Raw genomic sequence first — 13,189 nt, 5'->3', positions numbered from 1 at the left:
TTAGCAGAAACTTGGGGTTCACTGTGCTAGCTCAAGTTGCTGGAAATTATTCTACATACCTATTTGGTTAGCTGAATGAAAGATGGATCTCACTAAATGCAGTGAGATGCAGTATTAGTCCATCTTCCATTGCTCTAACAAAATACCTGAGGCTTAAAAACAGAAAGAAAAGCAGTTAATTTTTTATTTTTTGATGCTGTGAATTGAACCCAGGGCCTGACACATACTAATCAAGCACTCTACCATTCACTCAGCTATAAAAGAGGTTTATTTAGCTCAGAAGCTTTTTTTTTTTTTTGGGTACTGGGGATTGAACCTAGAGGTACTTAGCCACTGAGCCACATTCCAGCCCTCTTTGATTTTTTGAGACAGTCTTGCCACGTTGCTTAGGGCCTTACTAAATTGTTAATACTGGCTTCGAATTTGCAATCCTCCTGCCTGACCTTCATGAGTTACTGGGATTATAGGCATGCATCACCATGCCCAGTGCCCTTTTTTAAATTTTAAAACAGTGTCTCACAAAATTGCCAAGGCTTGCCCAAATTTACAATCCTCCTGCCTCGGCCTCCCCCATCTCTTGAATTACAGGCCTATGTTTGGACTCTACCTGTTAAAGATCCTCCACGTCTCAGCAACGACATACTGAGGACCAAGCTTTCATCATATGAAAGCTTGGGAACACACCCAAGCCATATCCAAACCATAGCAGATGCCCAAATCTCCCTAGTACAATGTAGGGGAAAGAATTCAAAACCTCAAGATCTAGTCATTCACGCAAAATAAATGTTGGGACTGAAATGTTATCATGGACAACTCACCCTTTCCCTGAATTCCTAGAAAAGGCCCAGAAAATGCCCAGAAAATACTCTCTTCACTGAGGTCTTGGGAATTTCACTGCTGAGGGGAGCATCTTTGAAAAACTTGTTAAGACTACTGTAACTAAGTGCAACAAACTGAATGACTAAAACAACATAAAGTTTAAGAAGCCTGGGCAATTCAGTGAGACCCTGTGTCAAAATAAGAAATAAAAGGGGCTAGAGATGTAGCTCAGTGGTAAGAATATGCCTGGGTTCAATCTCTAGTACCACACACACACAAAAGAGAAAGGGGGGGGGCTCTTAGATTTCAATTTAGATAACAGGATCCTAGGTAACAACAGTTAAGAAGCAGTGTTGAGCTGCCAGAGGAAAGAGGTACAGAGACCATGACATGTAGGGCATGTAGGGCTTGTAGATAATCTGAACAGTCAGACCTGTGGGGATCTTTCACAGTAGGGAATTAAGCACCAGGCCCCCAGAACAAAAATAGATGGGAAGCCAGCAGAGTTCTACTTATACAACAGAACCTGTAGCTCAGCTAACAAAATCCTGACTGTAATTTTCCAACAAAATCAGTTCATGAACCCAGGGGCCCCTGAAGGGAGCCAGGTGGGGCACCCTTCAAGGAAGGCCTCCTGTATAGCTCAGGGCTCAGTTCAGGGCAACATAACTCCTCTTCAGTGACCAGAGGTCCCCTGAGGGTGGGAGTTGAACCAAGGGTCCCCACACAGACTAACAAGAAAGACCTCTATATGGGGCATGTACAGAACTGGCAAAGAGAATACTTCCCAAGTGGAGAACTGGCTACAAAATTCAAGCTTAAATTATCATGTTTTTAAAAAGTATTTATTGCAAAGAATTCTGGACACAGTGTGATTTGTAGCTGAAATTTGTATCATCCATTCCCAGGAAAGCAGGAAAACATCTACAACTTGGGCACATCAATCATTCCAGCTGCCTGGCAGCCAACCAGGCATGTGGCTGCCCATACAGAGGCTTCTCCAGGCCAATGCTGAGGGAAAGGGCTGATCCTTGCACGTGCCCCAACTCCAGACTTCCCTCCGCCCTATCCCTAGTCTTTGTAATACATCCATGTCCAGCAGCTCCTGCCTCCCCTCTGTACATGGAGAACCAGGGATTCAGTGGTCTTGCTTCAGGTGACATCAAGATATAAATGCACAGCCACTGACCAAAGGAACCTGCTATGGCTAATAAGTGAGTGTATTCAGGAGGTGACAAAAGTCACCAAAACTTCAAAGGACACAGAAGCAAAGGCTATAGTCTCCATGTCCCAAAGGCAGTGGTTTTGGTCCTCTGACCTCAGTTTGGGGCTCAGTACTCCAAAGGAGGTAATTCCAGGAGGAGGATCCTGTCCTAGCCCTATCCTAGACATCTCTCTACCTGTATTTGTCCACAGATACTACAGCACACAAGGATGAGAGACCACTGGCCAGGGACAGGGACAGTGGCTTCTCTCAGGGACAGGTAGTACCTGTAGGCTGCGAAGCCCAGGGGAGGCTAGAAAGGTAGGCTGCTCTAGCCAGGCACAGGTATGGAAAGATTCTGGATAAAAAGTTGGCTTGGGCATCCATGGGCACGGTTTCACCAATGCCCACCTGTGGCATCTGACAGAAGGGCATCTGACTGCTAGTCCACCCAGACATTTTCCAGCCCTGACCCATAACCTGACTGACTGGATCCAGAACCCACTGCCTGGACCCGAAAGAACTCAGCAGGGCATGACAGATGCCAGACTTCGCAAGGCTATTTTCACAAGGCTCTTACACACATGAATCAAAGTTGTGATGCAGTTGGAGAAATTCTCCCTTCGCCAGGGACTACCTCTGTCTTCTCCTTCCTCAGTCTCACAGGTAGAAGTCAATAAACATTAGGACAGATTTTACAGGACCACAAGTTTTTCTGAACCATTTATGGTAAATGCATGTTTCTGCCACCAATATACATTCTTGTGTGAACAGAGGCTGCAACAGGCAAGAGGCAACCTTCTCCCTGGCTGCCAGTGGACACAGCTGGGGAAGGGGAGACCCAGGCTTCCCCTTGAGCACTTCGGTGTGTGCACCAGAAAGGTAACTTGTACAACTGCCCAGTCTTTACGTGGTTGCACTGTGACCAGTTGGGAAGGGGTAGCCTTGGCCACCAGCTCCCCCATATTCCAGTGTATACAGAGTTGGGAAGGGGCGACCACAAATGCTGTTCTTCCTACATGTTTTTATAGCATCACAAGATGCCAAAGCAGTGTGTTGCTTTCATGAAAGTCCAGAAATATGAGTAATATGTACCTAAGGACCTGGTGAGTGTCTTCTGCTCTTCAATTCTTGCCAGGGAAGGATGGGGAAGGTTCTCCCTCTCACCTGAGGCAGCAGATGCTCAGGGATCCATGAAGACCTGGCCACTGGCTCAGCAAGAGGCCACAGAGAAGATAGTAAAGTTCCTGCAGGAGGTCACTTCACCCACCCCAGACAGTTGGGCCACAGTGACAACATCCCAATGAGACTTTCTGCTTCACATTTAGGGATATACACTTCACAAAGCCAACTGGCCTGGTGAGAGTGGCCACCTGAAAACTGCAACAAAGGGGCCAGCTGCTGGGCAGCCTTAGCCCACCTACACGGCACAGTCTAGCCCAGTGATTCTTAGCAGCAGGATAGCAGCCATGCCCAACCCTGTTACTAATTGTCAACAAGGAGGCAGGTGAGCTGGGCAGGGACTCTGGGTGCTGCCAGCCGTACATTGCTTTGAGAGTATTCCTGCATGGTGACTATCACACACACAGATCTTGTCTGCAGAGATCAATGCCTGCCCAGGGGTTGCAGTGGATGAGAAACGGTCACTGGTGAGCCGGGACTGTGACAAGGGCTTCCTCTGGAGGCCGAGAGATGTCTACATTCTGCACAATAAAAACACAGAACATTTATCCTGCAGCAGGAAAGATGGAAAACCTGCTGCCTGCTTTCCTTATCGCTATGGTCAGATGGGATGGGTGCCCATTCTCACCACAGGAGCCCCAGCCACAGGACTCTAGACCCTTACCTTCCTTAAGAGCACAGTCATGAGCTTCCTGACACATAATGGATGCTCAGACAATAGAACAAAGATGGGGTGGGAAATGCCACTCAGCTCATTGCTCCACTGCAGGCAGGTGAGGTGTTACCCAAAGCAAGGCTAATTCCTGTTTCAGGGTTGGGACACCTAGGGAGGAACCCCTGGCTTGGAGCCTGCGTCCTCATTAGTCGGGGAAGGGAGGGAGTTCAGCTCCAGGGGGGTGCCTCCTTCCTGGCTCTGTCGGTTCACAGGTATCAGACATAGTCCCAGAAGCCTGTGGACATCTGCTAATCTACAGCCTGATCTGTCTCTTCCAGTCTGAGGCACAGTCCCCTGAACCTTTCAACTACAGATGGCCCCTACATAACTGCAGAGCCAAGTTCCATCTTTGGCCTGCTGAGTTCAGGATATCTCAGGCCTGAGAACATGGGACCTGAGACTCTTCTCAGTTCTATGAGGCTGTCCTACATAAGCCCTGATTCCTGTGACCCCTCTTCCTATCTGTGGGCTGTGGGAACTATCACCTGCAGGAGCAGGTCACCAATGACTTGAGCTGCAGCCTTGTACAATGTGATGCTCAGGTCCACAGGGAGGGAGACACAGCTCCCCTGACCCACACCCTGGGCTCACAGATCAGTCATTGGAATTGTAGGGATAAGTACATTTCTCACCTTGAGGTAGGTTTCCTGAGGGGTCCCTTTCCATATCCCAACTCCAAAGATGGACCAAGAAACTATAGGATCCTACCTCCCTGAAAGGGAACTGTCTGGAAACCTGTGGCCAAGAAAAGGTTAACTTCTTTTTCAGAAGTTATCCTCTCAGAAGTACACATCCTGAGACAGGGAAAGTGACTATCAGCTGAAGCATGCCCACGGGCTGGCAGGGTTGGCTGCCAGACCCAGGGACCTCATTCATCTGTTGGGCCCCCCTGTCAGTTCTGGGGGCCCAACACCACCTGAGCTTTCCTCAGTGCAAAGGATGCCTGGTAGAATATGCCTTCCCTTGTGACCTGTGGGTGCCAGATAGCCTGGTTCAAACTTGGCCAATGCACACAAAGATTCCCAGAGCAAAGGGGAAAGAGGCTTGCATGATGAACAGTCCTGGCTGTGGACAGCAACCTTGGGAAGGAATAGGACACATGCATACATCTTTGCAGGGTTCAAGGCCAAGGGAATGTAGGTGAGCAGGGGCACCCCAGCAAGGACCCATGGTCCATGTATGTCCTACCATGAATGGCAACAGGCATGACTGAGGCCACAGAAGTCTTCCTGGTGCAGTGGATTCCAGGAACTGGGACTGGAATCCCAGAAGGGGAGGGAGGTCCTGTCCTTGGCTGCTATGAAGGGACCCCCACATGGGCACTGAAAGTGGTTCTGGACAGCACTTAGGGGAGTTCTACCACCATAAACAAGGCCCTCAGGGAATAGAGGTGGTGAGTTGCCTGCCCTTCTAGAGGAAGTTCTCTGCCTACAGCTGGGCCCCTCAGTATCTTCCCTAACAAAACATGATACTGTTTTTATGTTCAAAGGCACTTTAGTCAGGCCTCATATGAGGCCTGGGTTGGTAGGAGAAGATAGAAAAATCCCCACTTGCCCCTCTTTGGCTCAGACCTCTATGGTGGGGCTACTGGGAGCTGTGTGACTCCTCAAGAACCGGCAGCCAACCATACCCAAGCTTAGGTGCTTACTGACATGGTGGCCCAGCCCCAGGGATTTCCCCACCCCTAGAGCAGCTTGTCTTGGGAAGCATCTAACCAAACCACAACTCCACCCAAGGACAGGAGAACAATCTAGGCAGAGAACAGCCTTGGCAAAAGATTTGAACTCCTTCTGGTAGGTACCCAAGCTGGGGGCCTTAAAGATGTGGAGTCTCAACACCCCTGGGCAACATGCCTGCCACTCCAGCAGTGACCCCAATATTACCTGAGGCCTGTCCCGGTGCGTGTTCACAGCTGCCACATTTAGGAATATGGATTCCACTTTACAACCTGTCAAAGTAGAAGAGGAAGTTTTAGTTCCCCCTCCCTAGAAAGACAGCTGAAGACAGAGGACAAAAATCTTATCTCAGGAGGAGGTTGTGAATTGGATAGAGCAGTTATCTCAGCTTCACTCTAGTCCTTCTACCTCAGGTAGCTCCAGGGACCTGGCATCTTGTCAGTCTTGTGCTTATCCATGTATGACTGCCCAGAGAGCACCACCCAGAGGACCCAAGCTGCCTACACAGGGACCAACGGCAGAGCAGTAACAGGCCTATGCTCAACACAGAGTCACTTATTTGGGGGTTTCCCAAAACACTGATAACCCCAACCCTGCCACACAAGGTCAAAGCAACTTGTGCTGGGTGCTTAGTGCAAGGCAGAGATTATCACATTGGAATGAAATCAGCTGCCCATGCAGCATCACCCTTAAATGCAAACCTGTATCAGAGGAGCTGAGACCCAAATCAGGAAGCTGCCTGAGCTCTCTGATGGTGTAATAAGAAGCAGGGGTGAATATAAACTGCCCTGCACCCAGAATATTTTAAGATCCAGGCCCTGGGGGCCATGGGTGTTGTGGTGCTTTTGGAAACACCAGTAGAAAAGGCCCACATGCAGGTGGGTAATGGTTAAGGAAGAATCACTGGGGAGGCTTCTTGAGGTCACATAAACTTTTTTTTTTTTTTTTTTTTCTCAGTACTGGAGATTGAACTCAGGGCCTTCCACATGCTCAGCAAGGATTCTTACACTTAGCTACATTCTCAGCCCTTTATTTTTTCCTTTTTTTGGTGGAGTGGGGCTCAAACTTGGGATCCTCCTACCTTAGCCTCCCAAGTTGCTGGAATTACAGGTATGTGTGAGAGTCCCACTTCAATAATAACAAACTTAAAAAGCAAATTGGGAATGGTAGTGGTATAGGGACTAGAGAAATGGGCCCCTAATGGAATTTTCAAGTGATTTGTGAAAAATCACAGAATGCTATAGACAGCTAAGGTCATAGCAATCTAAGATCAACCTATGGGACACTCCCTTACCATAAGCCACGGGGGTCAGCTTCAGGACTGTGTGCAGTGGACACTTGAGGTAGGGCAGCTGTTCTGTGGACAAAGAATGGGATGGATGACATACCAGGGATGCCCAGGTAACAGTCCCTCTTTTTCACACATACTCACACACACACACATACACACCATACAGACATCCCATCTCCCCAGAAGCAAGATCTTTAACCTGCTGCCTTGTCAAGGAAGTAGGCCAGAAGACACCGCATCACAGCCTGGTGGCAGATAACTAGCACATTCTCTTGCCTCTCCAATTCCATGATGACTGGTTCTAGACGCTGGACCAGGTCCTCATAGGACTACAAGGACAAACAGGAAGGATGTCTCTCAGGCCTGGCTCCCAGGGTAGGAAGAAAAGAATCCTGGGCAATAGGCCACCTTCCAAAAAACACTCCTGGAGCTGCTCACCATTCAGGAGGTTGTGGCTAACCCTCTTCTAGCCTGGCTCCTGAGGGGATGGGGTGGGCAGATGCCCCTAGAAGACTGCCAGTGAGATGTCTAGCTTGAGAAGGAAGCAAGTAGGAGTGGGCAATGTAGGAAAGGAGCCATCTCCTCCTCCCAGGGCCAGGACCAGACAGATCTGAGGGGGCTAGGCCTCAAGCTTCCATTTCAAAGGGCCACCTCACATCCACTCATGGGGCCTTACACTGAACCTTCCTTATGAAACTCACATTCTATCAATTGTGGCTGGTGGAAAAGATGCTACCTGCTTCCAGTCCACAGAAGACAAAGGTAGTAGGGAAGGGGAACAAAGGTCCCAGAACTTCCTAGAGAGTAACTCAAAAACACATGAGGTTTCCAGGAACAACCCTCACAGTCTACCTGCCCTGTGCCCTGACCTAACTCTGTGGTAATGTGTACCTTGGACTCTCCCTTGACCAAGCTCTCAGCCGGACTGGTTTAGAGAAATGGGCTTAAGCCCTGAGGGAGTTTTATTTCTCTGTATACAATGAGTAACCCTTTAAAATAAAGTCTCCATGTTTGAATTTGCCCCATCCTTTGACTAAGAAGCAATACCAATGAACTAATTTGCGCTGGCCCCAAGTAGTTCTAGAGAAATCTAGGATCAAGTCTTTATTTTTTTATTTTTTTAGTACTGGGGATTAAACTCAGAGATGCTCGACCACAAAACCACATCCCCAGTCCTATTTTGTATTTTTATTTAGAGACTGGGTCTCACTGAGTTGCCTAGCACCTTGCTTTTGCTGAGGCTGGATTTGAACTCGCAATCCTCCTGTCTCAGTCTCCCGAGCTGCTGGGATTATAGGTGTGCACTACCACAACCAGCCAGGATCAATTAATGGTCTGTGAGCCTGGCGACTAGGTGAAGGTGTGTCTTTGTGTGTACAAGCATGAACTATGTGTCTGTGGGGGGTATTTTGATTTGAGTTCTGCCTCAGGCCACTTCCTGAAGGGAGAAGAGATGCCTGAGTGAAAAGTGACCCGCCCAGTTTCTGACCTGGAGCTTGGACTGACCAGGGATTCTGTCAGAGGGGAGATGACAAGTGCAGATTACTTATAGTATAGTGGTCACAATCTATCTGGGGAAGGTGCCTCTGGGCCTGGAATCAAGGCTGGAGTGGTGCCTAGAGCTGGAGAGAGAACAAGATCACCCGGTAATGAGGGGACACATCCAGAGGAAAAGCAAAGGTCCAAGGTAGAGATGCGTGGGTTAAGACCTAGGCCTCAGGCCAGGCATATGTCCCTGACTCCACAGTTACTTGCACACCCTGGGAAGGGCTGACAACTCCCTGGCAAAAAAGCTGGCCTGGAAATGTAAGGAGAACAAAAGCTAAGCTAAACCCCACAGAGCCAGGCTTTGTCATTCTCAAACCTCCACCCCTGGAAAGGAGGAAAAAAAGGATGAGGAGCAGGGATTCAACAACTCCCAGGGGGTTGGATGCCTGTTCTATGTAGCACTGTCCACCCACCAACCAAGGAGGGGGCAGAGGCCTGGGCCACAGAGTTGGGAAGTGGTACAGATGAAATACATACTCAGAATGGCCACAGGCAGTATTCCCAAGTAGGCATCAGGTACTTGGATTAAGACCCAAATCCCACCTACCTCACCCTTGGGGTACCGGTACCGGTACTTGTCCTGGTCCCGCAGGGCAAATTCCAATGGATAATGATCCTGGATTTCCTCATAGGTCATCTCCTCACAAACACCCTAGGAAAACACCACAGTCATCACATCTCCCAATCTAGGCCTAGAAAACCAGCCTTGAGGTGGTTGGGGGACTACAGGCAGAGGAGACCTGTTTACAGGGCATTTCCTAGGCAAAGGGAACTCTCCCAGCCTAGATCTTAGGCTGTCTGGGAAAAGCAGGACCCCTCAGAACATAGCTTGGTGGCAGCCTCCTGTTTATATGAAGCTACCAGAACAATCCTTGTCCATCCATCCAGTTTATGTCATAAAAATAAACGCAAATAGTAACTGCATCTTTTTTCAGTGCTGTGAAAATACTAAATCTTATAATAGAGTGTTGTACAAATTATAAAGCAAAATTTCACTTGTGTCATTCAGAACACACACATACAACATAGATTACCTTATACAAATACATTAAAAAACAAAACAGGGTTGGAGTTGTGGCTCAGTGGTAGAGCACTCAGCACCACATATATAAATAAAAAAAAATTAAGGTCCATTCAACAACTAAAAAATATGTATGTATAAAGTTAAAATAAATTTTAAAAAATAACAAATAAATAAAAAGTACCCAACCAGCAGAGAAGATAGCTGATTAAAAATACTTAGGAGAATGTATATTACCTTATACAAATAAAACAAGCAAGCAAATAAACAAAAATAAACAAAACAAAAAGTATCCAACCTGCAGAAAGCTGACTGAAAACAGTGAAGTGTAATGTAAGGCCACAGGCTCAGAGTGAATTAAGTCATCTCTTCCTTAGCCTGGTCCACCCCTATCTGAGTCTACATTACCAGCAGCATTGTGGACCACTTCCCCAGGACCCTGTGAAGAGTGATAAACTCTCCCCAATCCATTCCTTTACCCAGGAGTCCAGGAATGTTTGAACTGATCAGTGTTTGTCCCAAGGTCCAAGTCAAGAGCCACCAGAGAAGAGAGAGAAACAATAAAATACCATAACAAAAAAAGGCACCTAGAGAGAAGGAGAAACAATAAAATACCCTAACAAAAAGCTGCGAGTCTCTGATTTTGTTCATTTTTTTTCTACAAAGACTGGGGCAAAGTTGTCTATTAAGAAAAGATAGTGCTGAGCATGGTGTACATCTGTAATCCCAGTGACTCAGAAGGCTAAGGGAGGATAATCACAAGTTAGAGGCCAGCCTGGGCAACTTAGTAGAAATCAAAAATAAAAAGGGCTGGGGATGTGGTTCAGTGATTAAGTGAGTTCAATCCCTGGTATCAAAAAAAAAAAAAAAAAAAAAAAAAAAAATCAGAACAGAAAGTACTAAAACAGAGAACAGAAAAACAATAAAGCATCAAAATCAAAATTAATTCTTGGAAAGGATCAACAAAATTCAAAGTTTATGAACTTAGTTTAACTAGACTGACAAAGAAAAAATAGGACTTGAGTAGTTATCAAAGTTGGGAATGAAAGAGAAGACATTACTTATGGAAATATAAAATAAAAGAATGTTATGAACAACATTATATATGGAAATATAAAATAAAAGAATGTTATGAACAACATTATATATGGGTTTTAAATCCATGGATTTAACTGAGGGTCAAAAATATTTGGAAAAAAGTATATGTATGAATATATACAGACTTTTTTCCTTAAGAATACAACGCAGAGCCGGCCACAGTGGGCACACCTATAATTCTGACTCAGGAGGCTGAGGCAGGAAGATCGAGAGTTCAAAGCCAGCCTCAGCAACGGTGAGGCACTGAGCAACTCAGTGAGGGAGGAGGGTCTTGTTGACACCTTGATATCACACTTCTAGGCTCCAGAATGGCAAGAAAATAAATTTCTGTTGTCTGAAGCTACCCATTTTGTGGTACTTTGTTACTGCAGCCCCAGGAAACTAACATGTTTTGGTACCAGGAAGTGAAATGCTGTAATAAATAACTAAAAATGTAAAAATGTGGAAGTGGTTTTAGAACTGGGTAGTGGGTAGAGGCTGGAAGAATTCTGAAGTGCATGATAACAAAAAGCTAGATGGCTTGAAGAAACTATGGTAAAAATGTGGACATTAAAGAAGACTCTGGGAAGCTTAGACAGAAGTGAAGATGGCAGCAGAGAAAGTTTCTGTTGCCTAAAAAAATAGTTGTATCATCATGAACAGGTTGATAGCAATGTGTATATTAAAGGTTCTTCCATGAGGTTTCAGAAGGAAATGAGGTTTATGTTATTAGACATTAGAGAAAAGATAATCTTTTGTTATAAAGTGGCAGAGGACTTGGCTGAACTAGATTCTAGTGTTCAGTGGCTGTCATAAAAAGTCAGATATAACAAGTGTTGCCAGGAGTGGTGGTGCACGCCTAAAATCCCAGTGGCTCAGGAGGCTGAGGCAGGAAGATCGAGAGTTCAAAGTCAGCCTCAGCAACAGTGAGGCACTAAGCAACTCAGTGAGACCCTGTGTCTGTAAATAAAATACAAAATAGGGCTGGGGATGTGGCTCAGTGGTCAATCCCCAGTACCAAAAACAAAAAAACAAGGGTTGGCAAAGATAGAGAGAAATAAGAGAATGCAGAATCGTGTAGCTACATTGGAAAACAATTTGGTTATTTCTCAAAAGGTTAAACACAAGAGTTACCATATGACCCCGCAAACCTATTCCAAGGTATGTGATGAAGAGAATGAAAACATGTCAAAACAAAAACATGTATGAATGCTCATATTAGCATTATTTATAATAGTCCCAAAATGGAAATTATTCAGTCACAAAAAAGAATTAAGTACTGATACATGCTACAACATGGATGAACTTCAAAACATTATACTAAGTGAAGGTGCTGACGATATACTAAGTGAAAGAAGCTACAATTCAAGGATTACCAAGACCATATATTGTAGAGGTTTCAGACCAGTCAATGTACAGAGGAGTAAAAGTCCTTCAAGTTGAATGAACTCCTCAGGACAATAAGGCCATCTGACTGAATGGCTTAGAAACACTCTGCAACTACTCTGTCCTTGAGGCCTGGAGACTGTTATCTTATTATAAAAACATTTGGTACTAATGGACTCTGAGAGGCAAACTAGGTATATGATCTGCACATGCACAAAGTTAACTGCACTATGTAACCGAATGTAACTTGATATATCTCTGGAATAGATAATAAAACCTAACTGGCTTTCCCATGGGAGCCACTTCTTGCTGTTCGCCATCCTGTGTGCTTGCCTGTTTATCTGCTCTCCCCTTAACGTTTACAGCTAGACCCTAATTACTCTTCACAACTGACACCCTGAGCAGGGACCCTTCTGGACATGTCTACAGGAGAAGGGGACAGCTTACTGCCTGGTACAGGCTTTGATGTGCATCTCTCATCGGCTGGTACCAATCCCACTGGTAAGCTATGGGAAATTCCCTGTCTGAAGCTCAACGTCATCATCGGGCTGAACTTTCTTCTTTGATTCATAAGGCTAAACATAGCTGGTCTTGTTGTTTTGCTATCTGAAATAGATTCTTGCTGTCCGTGATATCCCTAGAGTGGGTCCTTAAGACCCAAAGATTGGGAAGATATAGGTAAAAAACTACATGAGGAGCCCCAGGCTCCTATTCCTGTGTTACATGCTTGGTATTTGTGTGGAGATGCTGTCTCAAAAATAGCCTTGACAGCGCTGCAAGGTTCTCCAGTAGTCTCTACAACTGGAGTTTTTCCTCAGCTTCTGCTTGCATTCCTACTCTTCCCTCTCCTCCCCCAGTCCAGTATATCTGAATGTCTCAGGCAGGCAGCTGCAGAGGGAGAAACTCATACCTTGGCTATCTGCCCCATTAGATTAAATAATGCTAATCAGTCAGAATATGAAAAATTACCTTTTGCTGTGTTTAAAGAATTAAGAAGGACAGTGTTGAAGAGTGGAATTAATAGTAATTTCATGCTTGATATGATAGAGGGGCTGGGAACAGGTTGTGCCTTGGTTCCCAATGATTGGAAAGCATCAGTGAAAATGGTTACTTCTCCTGCCCAAAATACAATGTTTTTACAACAATACTCTGATTTAGCCTATGTTAAAGCTGAGGATAATGCTCAGGGAAATGTTAATATTAATTATGATGATTTGTTTAGCATGGGGCAAAGAGGGACATTACAACAAGAAGCTCAGTTGCCTGTATC

The 13,189-nt window shown here is 45.8% G+C and overlaps 1 protein-coding gene across 1 annotated transcript in view; it reads right to left on the bottom strand.

The window, feature by feature from the left end:
- Nucleotides 1-400: 400 nt before the first annotated feature.
- Nucleotides 401-13,189, bottom strand: part of Pfkfb4 (6-phosphofructo-2-kinase/fructose-2,6-biphosphatase 4) — a 55,065-nt gene continuing 42,276 nt past the window's right edge. Inside the window, 5 exon segments of the mRNA XM_047564687.1 lie at nucleotides 401-3,726; nucleotides 5,804-5,868; nucleotides 6,891-6,953; nucleotides 7,087-7,216; nucleotides 8,983-9,087. Of these exon segments, the coding sequence (XP_047420643.1) occupies nucleotides 3,667-3,726; nucleotides 5,804-5,868; nucleotides 6,891-6,953; nucleotides 7,087-7,216; nucleotides 8,983-9,087 (423 nt within the window). The 3' untranslated portion in view covers nucleotides 401-3,666.

The sequence above is a fragment of the Sciurus carolinensis genome, chromosome 9, assembly GCF_902686445.1.
Source record: "Sciurus carolinensis chromosome 9, mSciCar1.2, whole genome shotgun sequence".
NCBI classification, from domain to species: Eukaryota; Metazoa; Chordata; class Mammalia; order Rodentia; family Sciuridae; genus Sciurus; species Sciurus carolinensis.
This window is presented reverse-complemented; position numbering and strand designations above follow the sequence as displayed.